The sequence below is a fragment of the Eleutherodactylus coqui genome, chromosome 10, assembly GCF_035609145.1.
Source record: "Eleutherodactylus coqui strain aEleCoq1 chromosome 10, aEleCoq1.hap1, whole genome shotgun sequence".
NCBI lineage: Eukaryota > Metazoa > Chordata > Amphibia > Anura > Eleutherodactylidae > Eleutherodactylus > Eleutherodactylus coqui.
Genome location: NC_089846.1, coordinates 56,794,095 through 56,810,513, shown reverse-complemented (window position 1 = coordinate 56,810,513; position 16,419 = coordinate 56,794,095). Strand labels below are relative to the sequence as shown.

General features: G+C 41.5%; 1 protein-coding gene across 3 annotated transcripts in view; it reads left to right on the top strand.

Moving 5' to 3' along the window:
- Nucleotides 1-15,818, top strand: part of TNXB (tenascin XB) — a 72,014-nt gene extending 56,196 nt beyond the window's left edge. For all 3 annotated transcript variants that reach the window (XM_066581050.1, XM_066581049.1, XM_066581051.1), the window contains 5 exons: nucleotides 7,227-7,378; nucleotides 7,648-7,744; nucleotides 8,512-8,673; nucleotides 11,698-11,861; nucleotides 14,802-15,818. In XM_066581050.1, the coding sequence (XP_066437147.1) occupies nucleotides 7,227-7,378; nucleotides 7,648-7,744; nucleotides 8,512-8,673; nucleotides 11,698-11,861; nucleotides 14,802-14,900 (674 nt within the window). In that variant the 3' untranslated portion in view covers nucleotides 14,901-15,818. The remainder of the gene's footprint in view (nucleotides 1-7,226; nucleotides 7,379-7,647; nucleotides 7,745-8,511; nucleotides 8,674-11,697; nucleotides 11,862-14,801) is intronic.
- The last annotated feature ends 601 nt before the right edge of the window (nucleotides 15,819-16,419 follow it).

The following is a 16,419-nucleotide window of genomic DNA, read 5'->3' as shown; positions in this document are numbered from 1 at the left end:
TGCCCCCCTATGTACAAGAATATAACTACTATAATACTGCCCCCCTATGTACAAGAATATAACTACTATAATACTGCCCCCCTATGTACAAGAATATAACTACTATAATACTGCCCCCCTATGTACAAGAATATAACTTCTATAATACTACCCCCTATGTACAAGAATATAACTTCTATAATACTACCCCTTATGTACAAGAATATAACTACTATAATACTGCCCCCTATGTACAAGAATAGAACTATAATACTGCCCCCCTATGTACAAGAATATAACTACTATAATACTGCCCCCCTATGTACAAGAATATAACTACTATAATACTGCCCCCCTATGTACAAGAATATAACTACTATAATACTGCCCCCCTATGTACAAGAATATAACTACTATAATACTGCCCCCCTATGTACAAGAATATAACTACTATAATACTGCCCCCCTATGTACAAGAATATAACTACTATAATACTGCCCCCCTATGTACAAGAATATAACTACTATAATACTGCCCCCCTATGTACAAGAATATAACTACTATAATACTGCCCCCCTATGTACAAGAATATAACTACTATAATACTGCCTCCTATGTACAAGAATATAACATATTCTTGTACATAGGGGGTAGTATTATAGAAGTTATATTCTTGTACATAGGAGGCAGTATTATAGAAGTTATATTCTTGTACATAGGGGAGCAGTATTATAGTAGTTATATTCCTGTACATAACTGCGGCCGTCTGCATAGGATTGTATTTGTTAACGTAATCCTATGCAGGCTTCCAGGGGTGGAAATCCCGCCGCGGAATTGCCGCTCATGTGCAGGCGTCCATATTGTTGTACAAAGGGGGTAGTATTATAGTAGTTATATTCTTGTACATAAGGGGTAGTACTATAGAAGTTATATTCTTGTACATAGGAGGCAGTATTATAGAAGTTATATTCTTGTACATACGGCAGCAGTATTATAGTAGTTCTATTCTTGTACATAGGGGGCAGTATTATAGTAGTTATATTATTCTACATAGGGGGTAGTAATATAGAACTACTATAATACTGCCCCTATGTACAAGAATATAACTTCTATAATACTGCCCCTATGTACAAGAATATAACTTCTATAATACTGCCTCCTATGTACAAGAATATAACTTCTATAATACTGCCTCCTATGTACAAGAATTTAACTTCTATAATACTGCCTCCTATGTACAAGAATATAACTTCAATAATACTACCCCCTATGTACAAGAATATAACTTCTATAATACTGCCCCCTATGTACAAGAATAGAACTACTATAATACTGCCCCCCTATGTACAAGAATATAACTTCTCTAATACTGCCTCCTATGTACAAGAATATAACTTCTATAATACTACCCCCTATGTACAAGAATATAACTACTATAATACTGCCCCTATGTACAAGAATATAACTACTATAATACTGCCCCCTATGTTCAAGAATGGAACTATAATACTGCCCCCCTATGTACAAGAATATAACTACTATAATACTGCCACCCTATGTACAAGAATATAACTACTATAATACTGCCCCCTATGTACAAGAATAGAACTACTATAATACTGCCCCCCTATGTACAAGAATATAACTTCTATAATACTGCCTCCTATGTGCAAGAATATAACTTCTATAATACTACCCCCTATGTACAAGAATATAACTACTATAATACTGCCCCCTATGTACAAGAATAGAACTACTATAATACTGCCCCTTATGTACAAGGATAGAACTATAATACTACCCCCCTATGTACAAGAACATAACTACTATAATACTGCCCCTATGTACAAGAATTATAACTTCTATAATACTACCCCCTATGTACAAGAATATAACTACTATAATACTGCCCCCTATGTACAAGAATATAACTACTATAATACTGCCCCTATGTACAAGAATTATAACTTTTATAATACTACCCCCTATGTACAAGAATATAACTACTATAATACTGCCCCCTATGTACAAGAATATAACTACTATAATGCTGCCCCCTATGTTCAAGAATGGAACTATAATACTGCCCCTTATGTACAAGAATATAACTTCTATAATACTACCCCCTATGTATAAGAATAGAACTACTATAATACTGCCCCTATGTACAAGAATAGAATTACTATAATACTGCCCCTTATGTACAAGGATAGAACTATAATACTACCCCCTATGTACAAGAATATAACTACTATAATACTGCCCCTTATGTACAAGGATAGAACTATAATACTACCCCCTTTGTACAAGAATATAACTACTATAATACTGCCCCCTATGTACAAGAATATAACTACTATAATACTGCCCCCTATGTACAAGAAAATAACTACTATAATACTGCCCCCTATGTACAAGAATATAACTACTATAATACTGCCCCCTATGTTCAAGAATGGAACTATAATAATACTGCCTCCTATGTACAAGAATATAACTTCTATAATACTACCCCCTATGTACAAGAATAGAACTACTATAATACTGCCCCTATGTACAAGAATAGAACTACTATAATACTGCCCCCTATGTACAAGAATATAACTACTATAATACTGCTCCCCTATGTACAAGAATATATCTTCTATAATATTGCCTCTTATGTACAAGAATAGAACTACTATAATACTGCCCCCCTATGTACAAAAATATAACTTCTATAATACTGCCCCCTATGTACAAGAATTTAACTACTATAATACTACCACCCTATGTTCAAGAATATAACTACTATAATACTACCCCCTATGTACAACAATATGGACGCCTGCACATGAGCGGAAATTCCGCGGCGGGATTTCTCGCGGGATTTCCACCCCTGGAAGCCTGCATAGGATTACGTTAACAAATACAATCCTATGCAGACAGCCGCGGTTATGTACAGGAATGTAACTACTATAATACTGCCCCCTATGTACAAGAATAGAACTATAATACTGCCCCCCTATGTACAAGAATATAACTACTATAATACTGCCCCCCTATGTACAAGAATTATAACTTCTTTATTACTGCCCCCTATGTACAAGAATATAACTACTATAATACTGCCCCCTATGTACAAGAATATAAGTACTATAATACTGCCCCCTATTTACAAGAATATAACTTCTATAATACAGCCTCCTATGTACAAGAATAGAACCACTATAATACTACCCCCTATGTGCAAGAATATACCTACTATAATACTGCCCCCATGTACAAGAATTGAACTACTATAATACTGCCTCCTATGTTCAAGAATATAACTTCTATAATACTACCCCCTATGTACAAGGATAGAACTATAATACTACCCCCTATGTACAATAATATAACTACTATAATACTGCCCCTATGTACAAGAATTATAACTTCTATAATACTACCCCCTATGTACAAGAATATAACTACTATAATACTGCCCTCTATGTACAAGAATATAACTATAACCAGTATAATACTGCTCCTATGTACAAGAATATAACTACTATAATACTTCCCCCTATGTACAAGAGTATAACTACTATAATACTGCCCCCTATGTACAAGAATATAACTACTATAATACTGCCTCCTATGTACAAGAATATAACTACTATAATACTGCCCCCTATGTACAAGAATATAACTACTATAATACTGCCCCCTATGTACAAGAATATAACAACTATAATACTGCTCCCTATGTACAAGAATATAACTACTATAATACTGCCCCCTATGTACAAGAATATAACTACTATAATACTGTCCCCCCCTGTACAAGCATATAACCAGTATAATATTGGAGATGTTGGACATAAATACTGTTAATTTTCTTTTGTGACTGGTATAGGGATCACATATGTAGATGTGTACAGTCGTTGTGAAGGCTTTGTGGCCGCCGTCTTCTGCTCTGTAAGTGTCGGGTTGTGTTGTGCAGATGTTACATGGCGTTTCTATTACCTCCTCCTCGTCGTCTTGTAAATCTCGTGGTTACAGCTGGGATTTTTCCGCTATAATTCTGCTTGCATGGTAAGGCTGAGTGTGATCTGCTTGTTCAGCTAATTAAGTTTTGATAAACAGGAAGATGCCTTTAATGATATCACATTCCTGGCATCTGCCTTGCCTTAGAAGAGTCGGTCCAGCGTGTATGACATCTGATCCATATCATCCCTGTCACGGCAGCAGAGTTGTGCTGACAAACGTGCCGTGCCTTCCAAAGGACTCGGAAGATTATTAGAGGAGAAATCACTGTTCCCTGCCATGAGGATGCATCCTCCGCTCTACAGCGGGGCAGGTGGGAGCGAACATCACAGGCTTGAGGATTTGAATTCCCCGAAATCTCTGTCATGTTTTTTTTTTACAACCTTTTTGAAATTCAAAGTGGACCTGTCACGTGGTAAAGTCAGCGGCTGGCCGAATCTGTAGCCTTTCCTGTTTTTATTTTTCATTTTCACCTCCATTAGCCTGTATACGACCCCACGCTCTTCTTTGATCCCTATTCTGCCAGTGTATCAGGTAGGTGGTCCCCACCATTCACATTCAGTGGGCGATGTTGGATGTCAAAAAAATCTGATATCACCTATTCACAATGAGTGAAGCAGACTGCACACCCTAAACACTGGCAGCATCAGGAGGCAGACCTGAGAAGAGCCTGTCCGGGAGAAGGAAAGTGAGTAAATATGGATAAAGTCTGTAAGCTGCAGAGCTATTCAGCCAGACTACTTACCTTGCCGTAGCTGCAGAGCTATTCAGCCAGCCCTCTGACCTTACTGTAGCTGCAGAGCTATTCAGCCAGACTACTTACCTTGCCGTAGCTGCAGAGCTATTCAGCCAGCCCTCTGACCTTACCGTAGCTGTAGAGCTATTCAGCCAGCCCTCTGACCTTACCGTAGCTGTAGAGCTATTCAGCCAGCCCTCTGACCTTACCGTAGCTGTAGAGCTATTCAGCCAGCCCTCTGACCTTACCATAGCTGCAGAGCTATTCAGCCAGCCCTCTGACCTTACGGTAGCTGCAGAGCTATTCAGCCAGCTCCCTGACCTTACGGTAGCTGCAGAGCTATTCAGCCAGCCCCCTGACCTTACGGTAGCTGCAGAGCTATTCAGCCAGCCCCCTGACCTTACCGTAGCTGCAGAGCTATTCAGCCAGCCCTCTGACCTTACCGTAGCTGCAGAGCTATTCAGCCAGCCCTCTGACCTTACCATAGCTGTAGAGCTATTCAGCCAGCCCTCTGACCTTACCACATGACAGGCCCTCTTTAAAAGGATTTTCCACTTAAATATATTTATCTGTAGGACACCAGCAATCACTAGGGGCTTTATGTCCCTCAGTCCTCCTCACTGCATTTCATTTCATTCTGTCCATTTCATTAATCTATATATTAAACTATAGATAATAATAATTTCTGATTTATATAATCAGCAACATCTTCTGCAGCATTACAATTGGGGAATTAAGAAACAAGTCAAATAACAGTTGCAATAAATGGGAATATCTTGGGTACTCCCCTTTTAAAGCGACCCACCAGTCTCTGGGCACATTTCTTACCAGAAACCAGAGGAGGGGTATATTATCTGCTGTGGTTGTTCTCTGCTGTCCCTCCGAACTGCTGGCTATAAGTCGCACATTTGGCCATCCAAGATGACCCCTTCAATTTTGTAACTACCTATTGGACACTCCGATTGGCCAGCACTAATCACATGAGCGGTTAATGAGAGAGCATTGGTAGTTTAATACTATGCACTGTTAGGATTAGGAATTCTAAAGATTTCATCAACTATTTTACTCAGCTGAAAAGATGGGACCATGAACTGGGGGATAGGAGGGCAGTTAGAGAAGTACAACTGCAGGTAATTCGCTCCTTGCAGTCGTGGGACAGAATTTTGTCCCAAAACTGGAGGGTTGCTTTAAAGGTCTCACATTTACAGGAGAGCCATGTACACAGGAGGCTGGTATCATATGGAAAGTACAATATAGAAGTGTCCCTCTGGCTCCATCTGTTGGTAAGGAGTGAAACTGCAGCATCTAGGATGATGATTACATTGTTAGGTGAGGGATAGTGAGGAAAGTGTACAGTTATGTAATAGGCTACTAGATATTAATAAACACTTCCAAACCTGATAACCAATGTATTATCCTTTGTGAGAACGTTTGCTTAGTGCACATAAGAAAAACAATTTTTTAAAAACCCCAAAAACGAAAAATGTAGCACTTCCCAGCCTATCCCTGATTTACCCTAATCCATGGACATCCATGACCCCTTCTAACACCTTCAGCGGTGGTCTACTGTTTAATGACCTCCATCTACATGTCACCCTGCCAGTCATTCTGCACCGATCTCCAGTTAGTACGACCTCCCCAACTCATTTCCATCTTCTGTGTAAATTGCAATAACTTCTGTCTGTGAACTCGAGGAAGAAAGTTGTTTTCTTGGACAAAAGTAAAAACAAATCAGCTCTCACTTAATAATAGCAGAGTAGAAGTAGTTTCACTCATCTTGATTCATGGTTGTTAAAAGCCCGAGGGGCAAAATATGGAGCTTCGTATCCAAGAACTCAGTCATTTTGGATGTCGTTTACATAACTTGGGCTGAAAGCTTTCTGAAGGTCTGAGCTATTACAGGCGGGTCTCTAAAGTCCATTCCCAGGGGCTTCTGAATCAAAATAAAAGAAGGATTTCCCATCCAAAATATTCAGAGGTTACAACATTCCAGGTGCTAAGAGAAGTTGAAAATACAGCCTTTACCACATTCTACAGAAAGTCCATGCAGACCTGTGCAAAGATCAAGTGACATATGGGCCCTGTCAAAAAGCCCACCAGTAGATTTAGCTTTTTCCTGCCCCTGCTGCTTTCTGTCAATGCAAATTTTCTCTCTCCTTACTTGCCAAATGGGCTGGCTCCTCCTGGTAGGATGTAAGAGCTGGGCTGTAAACCAATTAGATGTCTTACCTGCTGCTCCCTCCTCCCCTCTCACAGCATGCAGTTTCATAGATCAACTGCAGCTGCATCTCCCTCCTACCCTTCTATTACCTACTCTATTATACTAGATGGATATTTTTTGCTCCTGAGGAGGTTTTACAGAGATTCTGCAGACAGAGAAAGAGTACTACAGGCTGCTGGAAGGTGAAATTTTATATATACGCATATGTACCACTGCATAAAAAGTAATTATAACAAGTACTGTATGATAAAAGAAAATAAGGCTTATTCCACTTTTAGGTCGTATAAGGTTCCCATATCCCCGGGACTGCTGGGAGCATAGGATGAATGGAGAAGTTCAGAACCGTACTTTCCCCATATATCTCGGGGGAGACAAAGAAAAGATGGTGATGGTGTTTTGTGACATGGAGACGGATGGAGGTGGATGGGTTGTAAGTATAGGACACCAATTACCCTTTCTTGGCAACCAATGTACAGAGCCATGGTATCCATTTGGTTGCATAGAGCTTGGCTGGGTCTGGCCAGCATTGATTCACAGCCCAAGTTTGACATAACATAACATATTTTTTACTCAGATTGGGTTGTTCCTACTGTCTTATGATGAAGAGTCAAGTAGACTTGATAAAATAGTCCTTGTTGGAGGCCTACAGTGAATATTGGGTTGTCCATGTTGCGATAAATCCTGATGTCCTTTTTATAGGTCTTCCAGAGAAGGCTGGATGGGAGGACAGACTTCTACCGGGACTGGGAAGATTATAGGAATGGGTTTGGTAACCTAACCTCTGAGTTCTGGCTGGGTAAGGAATAAATGCCAATCCATCCACTAACCTAAGAGCACTTATAATTCTTATTTACATTAGTATTTTAATGTTTAAGAAGTTGAGTGAGACTTTTAATCGATGGCTAATACTGATAAGCGCTGCGGAATAAGTTGGCGCTATACAAATAAAGATGATTATTATCTAATTGGTGGGAGTTCAAACTTGGAGGCTCTTACTGATTAGAAGGGGCTGTGGTGTAGTACTGGGCACATTCATATGTATGGCACTATGCTCCAGTGAGCACTATGGGTCTGATCCCCACAAATTGATGGCCTATCCTAAGTTATAGGCCATCAATTAATCATCCCACACATTCCCTTTAAGGTTAATTTCAAGACACCATACATTTATTGAAATGAGTGTTTGGAGCTTTTTGGTGAACGAATATCATTTTAGGCTAGACTGAATTGCCTGTAATGTAAAGTTATATCCCCATCTTCAATTTCAGTGTGGCGATTCTCCATTGCCTACAAGATCATAGGCCCCAGATTTGCTTTGTTGGTTGGGAGGTTGTCACTGTTCTATTCTTCATGTATGATTCTACCACAACTCTCATGTATTAACTTATCCTTAGGCTACTTCAAAAGGAATTCTAGAGAAGGAGATTCAAGGATGTTTATATTGTTGTGCTTTGATGTCCCCTTTTTGGTCTTCATGTCATTATTGAGACATCTGTCTAGTTTACTGAGAAGATCCTTCTCTTCCATGTCTACTCATGTATCTTCCATACTTCACTTCTGCAGGTAACGTTGCTCTGCACCAGATCTCTTCTTCAGGCTCCTATGAGTTACGTGTGGATCTCCGGACTGCAGCGGAGGCAGCCTACGCTCTGTACGATGATTTCCGTGTGGAGTCTGAAGAACAAATGTTCAGGCTGAGGCTTGGTCAATATAAAGGAAATGCAGGTTTGTCACTACACCATGAAGAACATATTCATTGCTTCTTTAACACATGTAATCTCCATTTTGTACTTGGACATGTTGAGCAGACAATGTTCTTAGCATAGTTTATCAAGAAGAAGCTGAAGGGAGATGCCCAGTTATAAACCATTAACGGCCTATTAGGTCATTTATGTTTCAAAAGTATTTATTAAAAGTAATTTTAACTTTAGCAACAGACCTGCCACGAAGACCCCACGCAGGGGGAGAAGAAATTGGTATAGGACAGGTGCAATTAGTATAGATGAAATTGATTAAGTCCAAAGACAAATTAAGAGCCTATATAAATTTAAAATTAACATGTTGCAAAGTCTGCCATGAAGTAAAAAGTCATAAAAGGGTAAGTATTTTTAGTCTGCCACCAGGAAAAGACATTCAAACCTGGAGGAAATGTTGGGTTAGATAGGAGTGGGGTAAGTGGAGATAGATCAGACCAGAGAGTCATCTTGAACCGAACTTGCCGCCAAAGTAAAATGGAGAAAAATGAGAGAGGGGCTGAATTTTGAAGACTGGTTGGAAGGGTGGACCTGGTCCAGAGTAGGGATGGCCAGGTATGGGGGCGTTATTGTGAGGTTTCTATAGAAACCCATAAAGAGGAGTTAGATTCTGCGTAAATTTGTGGAAATTGAGCTAAACGGGCTGCTTTAAAATAGTTAAGAAAGTTAGGTACGAAGAGGGCTCCTGATTTTTTGTGAAGAAACATTATATTTTATAGGATTCTGGGGCGTTTGTGAGACCAGGATAGGTAAATTACAGTAGATTTACAGGGATCTGCTGCTCAGGACACCCACTGATTAGCCGTTTATCAGAGCTCATTTACACGGGTGTGAAGCTTTTTGGCCGGCCACAGCGCGGCCAAAAAATGCGTGAGCAGGCAATTCAATGCTGAGCCGGGCAGGGGGGAGAGACTGTTTAGCTCAGCTAAACTGCCTCCCACTCTCTGCTCCCTCGCAGGCTGTCGGCAAGCGGAGGAGGTTGGAGCTAGTATGCTAAACTCCCACCCCCTCTCCACCCCTTGTCAGCTGCCAGCAGTGGGAGGGGGCAGGACAGCATAGATTTATATTCCACAACACTTCTGCTCAATTCACAACAAACAAGCAATCAGGTTGCTGGAATTGGGATTCAGCCAACCCAAAAAACCAATCACTATGAATCAGCCAACCCAAACAACCAATCAGGTTGCTGGAATTGGGATTCAGCCAACCCAAACTACCAATCAGGTTGTGAATTGAGCAAAAGTGTTGTGGAATATAAATATATGCGGCAGGACAGGACGGGAGCCTAGCACACTGGGCAGCTCCCATAGAAGTCTATAGGACGGACGGCATATTCCGTATGTGCCATCTTGGCTGGCCGTTTTTACGCATCGGAAATACATCCATCTGAACGGAAGCATTGGTTTCCAATGCATCAGATGGGAGGCGTATATCACCGATATACGCACGTGTGAAAGAGCCCTCCCGCTGATGTATTTGTGTACTGAGCTGATTTCTGCAGGAAGCAAACAGCTCTGTTCTCACTGCAGTGGCCAAGCTTGGTATTACAGGCAAAGTTCCTATTAAGGTGTATGTGAACTTGGCCTGCAGTACCAAACCAGGCCACTGCTGTAAGAATGGAACTGTCTGTTTCCTGCAGAAAACAGCTCAATATTTGAGCACACCGACCTGGTAAACAGCTGATTAGTGTGGATACTGAGTAGCAGACCCCTGCCAATCTACTATTGACAGCCTATCCCACAGACAGGGCATCAATGGTTTGCAACTGGACAGCTCCTTTAACATAGTGATCCACCAAACATATCCCATTAGCATCGCAGTTAGACCCCATTTATTTAGGTCATGCTCCCAACCTAAGGCATTTGAATTACAAGTACTGCATAAGACTCCCTTCTTCACACCCCAAAAAGAACAACCACCCCAAACAGACTACTAAACAAATACAGACATAAGCTCAGAATTCCTAAACTAAGAGACTGCAAACCAGTCCCTTTAAACACATTGAGACATCAGAACAGAACCATTATATAAGTACAGACCGCAGAACAGACCTTTAAACTAATGCAGACTCCAGACCTCCTGAACAGTGGTCTCCAATCTGTGGCTCTCCAGTTGTTGCAAAACTACAACTGTCAGTCTGCCTGGATAGTAGTAATTTCCCAACAGCTGGAGAGCCACAATTTGTAGACCATTGCCCTAAACTAACACAGACCCCCAAACCCGTCGTCCTAAATAAATACTGACCCAAACGAGACCCCCTAAATACAGATCCTAAATTAGACCTTTCAAAGGAATACATACCTGAGACCAATAAATGCAGACTCCCAGATCACCTAAATACAAACCACCAGAACACACCTTCTAAATTCATACAGACCCCAAACCAGCCATCCTAAATAACCAAACCAAACCAAACCACCAGACCAAAGCCCTACACAAAACCAGATCTGAAACTAGACCGCCTAAACAAATACAGAACTCAGACAAGGATCTCTAAATTAATACAGGCTGCAAATCAGACCCCCTATATACATGCCAGTATCAGCTTTGACAGTATCAAGTATAAATAAATATAGACCTTCAAATCAGACGCCCTAAACAAATACAGGTCCCATACCATAGCCCCTAGATAAATACAGACTCCTTAATAAAAACAGACCCCAGACCACCTAAAGAAATAGAAACCACCACAACAGACCTACAGAAATATAGACTTCAGACAAGACCCCTAAATCAATGCAGACCACAGACAAAGATCTCTAAATTAGTACAGACCACATACCAGACTCCCAGGCCAGACCTCCTACATATACACAGACCTCAGACTGCATCCTCCACCCCCCTCTCAATGGCACCCCATGTAGATGCTGTCCCTGTCTTAGTTGTTTATGAATAACAACAACTTTGGCATGAAAATCATATGGTGGGAGGATACAGAATCTGAGTACAATGGGTGACTGAGCAGGTGAGGACACTGACTTATATTTTTTTTTAGGGGACTCCATGGGCTATCACAACAATATGGTCTTTGCTACACGTGACCGAGACACTCAGCCAAGAATCGTTCCATGTGCCATGTCGTACAGAGGAGCATGGTGGTACAGAAACTGCCACTACGCCAACCTCAACGGGTTATACAATAACAACAAAGACCACCAGGTAAGAGACCGGAGTCATGTTCACCCTCTTCAGGAACATTACCAAAAATACTTTTGAAAACAGCAGTTTTGTTCCTGTATTAAATTGTTTGGAATCACAATGTGTTTGGATCCGCCCTGTCTCTACAAGAACATCGTGTGGCCATTGGGATCCTGAGCTCCAAGACAAATCTTGTAACTATTTACTGAATCTACAAATTCTTATTGCATTACAATAAGCAACTACATTAACAAATAGCCGAGGTCAGGCCATCCATAACTGGCATTTGCTGTGAGGCTTGTTGAGTCTTTCCTGCCCTGTAAGAGTTAAAAAGCGTAAGGTGACACAATACATACCACACACATTGAGGCTCCGCCTGACACAACCTGGTGTCTGCCCCAAGACGGCAATGTCTTAAAAATACTCAACCTCTTCTGAACATGATGAAGATATCTGAAACAGTGCTGGCCTTAGCTTAGATGGCACCCCATGCAGATTTTTCGTTGCCCACTGGTTATAAGAAAAAAAAACAATTTATGTTAAGCTCATAACATAAATACAGCAGCAGGACCAAGCTTAGTACATAAATACAGTACCAGGAACAAACCGATAACATAAAAGCAACACAGTTTCTCACTGTCCTTTAGGTACTTTTTGGCAAACTCCAGGTGGGGTTTTCATGTGTTGTTTACCAAGGACAGGCTTTTTTTCTGCCCACTCTGCCATAAAGCCCAGATTGGTGGAGTGCTGGAGCGAATATTGACCTTCTGGAATTTCTCCCGTTTGCACACAGGATCTATGCAGCTCAGCCAGAGTGACCATTTGGATCTTGGTCACCTCTCTTACCAAGGCACTTCTCACCCAATTACTTAGTTTGGTGGGTCAGTCAGCTATAGGAAGAGTCCTGGTTGTTCCAAACTTCTTTCATTTAAAAATTATGAAGGCCACTGGGCTCTTGGAAGCCTTTAGGCCTCATGTCCACGGGCAAAATTGAACTGTGGAATCCGGGTCGAATGATGCGCAGTTCAATATGCCCATAGACATTAACTGGGCGTCTGTAATTAAATACCTGCGGATGTCATTTTTTCCCGGTGTGCGGATTGCACCCGCATACACCCGCAGCATGCTCCATTTTCTGAGGTTTTCTACACGGATAGCTTCCATTAAAGTCAATGGAAGCCGTCCCATCTATGGCACAGACACTACGTCCATGCCGCAGATCCACGGGAAAGCAGATTTAAAAAAAAAAGCATGGTGCAGAAAGAAGATCCGGCTCCGATGGAGAAGACCCGCACAGCAGCCAGACAGGTGAGTAAATGTCTTTTTAGGCCTCATGGCTACAGGCATGGGTGAAATCTGCTGCGGGATACCACACTTGGAAACCGTGCATGCCCGTGGACTTCTGCAGATTTGTGCCTCCACACAATTCTGTCTCTGGGCTCTGCACCCAGCTCTTTCCTCCTCATGGCTTGGTTTTCACTCTGATATGCATTGTGAGACCTAATGTAGACAGGGGTGCATCTAGTAAAATAATGTCCAATCAACTGAACTTACCACGGCTGACTCCAAGCAAGGTATAGACACATCTCAAAGATTATCAAAGAAACGGGAGGCCCAGAGCTACATTTCAAGTGTCATACTGAAGGGTCGGAATACTTATGTCCATGCAAAATGTTAGTTTTTCATTTAAAAAAAAAATTTAGAAAGATTTCTAATATTCTGTTTTTACTTTGGCATTATGGGGTATTGTGTGCAGAATGATAGGAGAAAACATGTTTTTTTGTATTTGCACAGGGCCACAACATTTAAATGTTAAAAAAGTGAAAGGGTCTGAAAACTTTCCAGACCCACTGTAAGTACAGCACCAAAATCAAGTTCATAACTAGAGATGAGCGAACGTACTCGTTTCGAGTAATTACTCGATCGAGCACCGCGATTTTCGAGTACTTCCGTACTCAGGTGAAAAGATTCGGGGGGCGCCGGGGGGAGGCGTGGCGGAGCGGGGGGGTAGCAGCGGGGAACAAGGGGGAGCCCTCTCTCTCCCTCTACCCCCCCCCACTCCCCGCTGCAACCCCCCACTCACCCACGGCGCTCCCCAAATCTTTTCGCCCGAGTACGGAAGTACTTGAAAATCGCGGCGCTCGGGCGAAAAAGGGGCGTGGCCGAGTACGCTCGCTCATTTCTATTCATAACATAAATACAGCACCACAATCAAGCTTAGCACAGAATTACAGCACCAGAAACACACAGATAGCATATAACCAGCACCAGACCAAGCTTCTTATATACAAACAGCACCCAAACAAAGCTCATAACAGAAATACAGCACCAGAACCAAGCTCAGTACACTGCTACCAGAACCATGCCATGCATAAATACAGCACAGAATCAAATACAGCAGTAGAGCAAAATAATTATGTTGCAAAGGCATAGATTGGCTGACAGCAGCACTTCTAAAACATTAAAGAGGAGGACACTGAACCAGGAGGAGGGGGATTTATGTAGCTGCACAACACGCTGCCACATGGAGGAAAAGATCATCTGCCCTGGCGGACCTAAGGCGGGTCAACCTACATCTGCCCTGGTGGACTCCCTATAAGTTGGTGACGGGCATCCTCTGTAACCGCATGAATTGCACATTACTAAGGCCGGCCATTATCTGAAAATGGAGATTTCTGGAAGCCAAGATGACAAACATTTCTTCCATGATGTTTCTTTTCTTCTGGGCTGAATGCCCCAAATCCACCCAGGCAAGGACTCTTTGATTTGATTTGTAGATCACACAAAGTGATGAATAGTTTTGCGGTGTGACTCATTCTGTTTAGCCTACATCCAATGTCCCATGCAGTTGCGTGACACATAAATCTACATATTAACCATTTTTATTTGAAACACCCCTTGCTGTAGTCCATTAGATCATAGAGGATGTAAGTAAAAAAATGTCTTTTCTTCATTTTGTAGGGCATAAATTGGAAAACTTGGAAAGGTTTTGAGTTCTCCATTCCCTTCACTGAGATGAAAATGCGCCCTCGGGGAGTGGGCAACAGACAACGACTCTAGATATAGGACCTTCTCTCTGGAACCACTAAACTGAAAACTGGAAGCAATGTGACACCTCCTGCAACCTTAACATACAATTCATCCTTCTGGGATACTCAAACTCGGCAGAAAATCCAGACGTTTCAAAATCAGAGCAGACTCGCTTTATCATGGAAAATATTATATTATTGCAATAAAAACATAGAGACAATGATTGCAGGAAGGAGAAATCTGGAATCAAAGTCAGGAATATAGATACAGAATCAACCAAGGGTTAAGGAAATGCAAACAAAGTGGAACAATGGCGTATAGAGATACCTCATTCTGGTCACCGAGAAGGAGCCTTGCACAGGTTCTTGCCACCCAGTAACAAAGGGGATGGCACCAACCAAGGCTGGGCCCCCTCTCGCCAAGGGCTCATCACAGTCACATGGTCTGTTTCTGTGTAGCATGGACAATGAAGGATGGGTTAGTACTATAGAATGTTAGGAGTTCTCTAAGGTGAAGAAGAAAACAATAGTAAGCTGATTGGCTAGAAGTATGTGTCAAAGTCCAGATATTGTGGATGTATATAGATGTAAATGCAATTTTATTAGTTGTAGAGTTTAAAAAAAAAAAAGAGAAAAAATACAAATTGTCATCAATAAAGTATAAAAGAGCAACTTTGGCATCGGGAAAGTTGTAAACAGGGGCTGCAACCTCCATGATGAGGTCTGGGTAAGAGGTGCGTGTCACAGCATCAATGAGAAAATGGTGGCGGGAGTAGGGCCCTGGTTCTTCCTTATGCCTGCCACCAATATATAGATAGATATATATATAGCAAAATGGATACACTGTCTATTTTTATACAAGCACAGAGTTGGAGGGATGTTATGGGAGAGAAGGGATGCTGAAAGTCTGTTCTGCAAATCGCTTCAAATAAAATCTGATGGGACATGATGATGATGCCTTGTGTGTGATGTGACGTCAAAACCAAGTGTGTACTGTGACACTCAACAGGTGGCGCTGCAGAGGTATTGTTCCATCTCCCTTATTTGCATATTACCCAGAGGAGCATGAATGGCCTTATAAGTCTCCTCACTCCTTACCTTCTAGGTGCTCTCCCTAAGGAGAAAATATAGCGTTCCTGAGAATGCACTCAGAGTCACAAGTGAGATCTGAAGCTGTAGCTAACATTTTGTTCAATCGAAGCCCAAAATTAGGCAAAAATGTGTACAGGAAAAAAATGGAGCTGAAAGGGGCCATATGCGGTGCTCAAACAGTCCTGTAGAAGACAAGCACCCCATCTAAGTCATCTAGACGTATGTGCAACTGAAGGGAGGGAGGGAGGGAAATGAAGAGTAGCATAACCATAATACAGCACTATTACTGCAATTGAATAATGCAGTGCTGAAAACTGTAACAGCACCATACTGTGCAGGCATAATAGCGTCATCCTGTGAGCACATAGTGCCATATAGTACTCACATATACACCAGCTTATTCTTCTCTAGTGATCTAGAGAAGGGTCCTTCCTCATTATCACTCAATATTAAAGTTA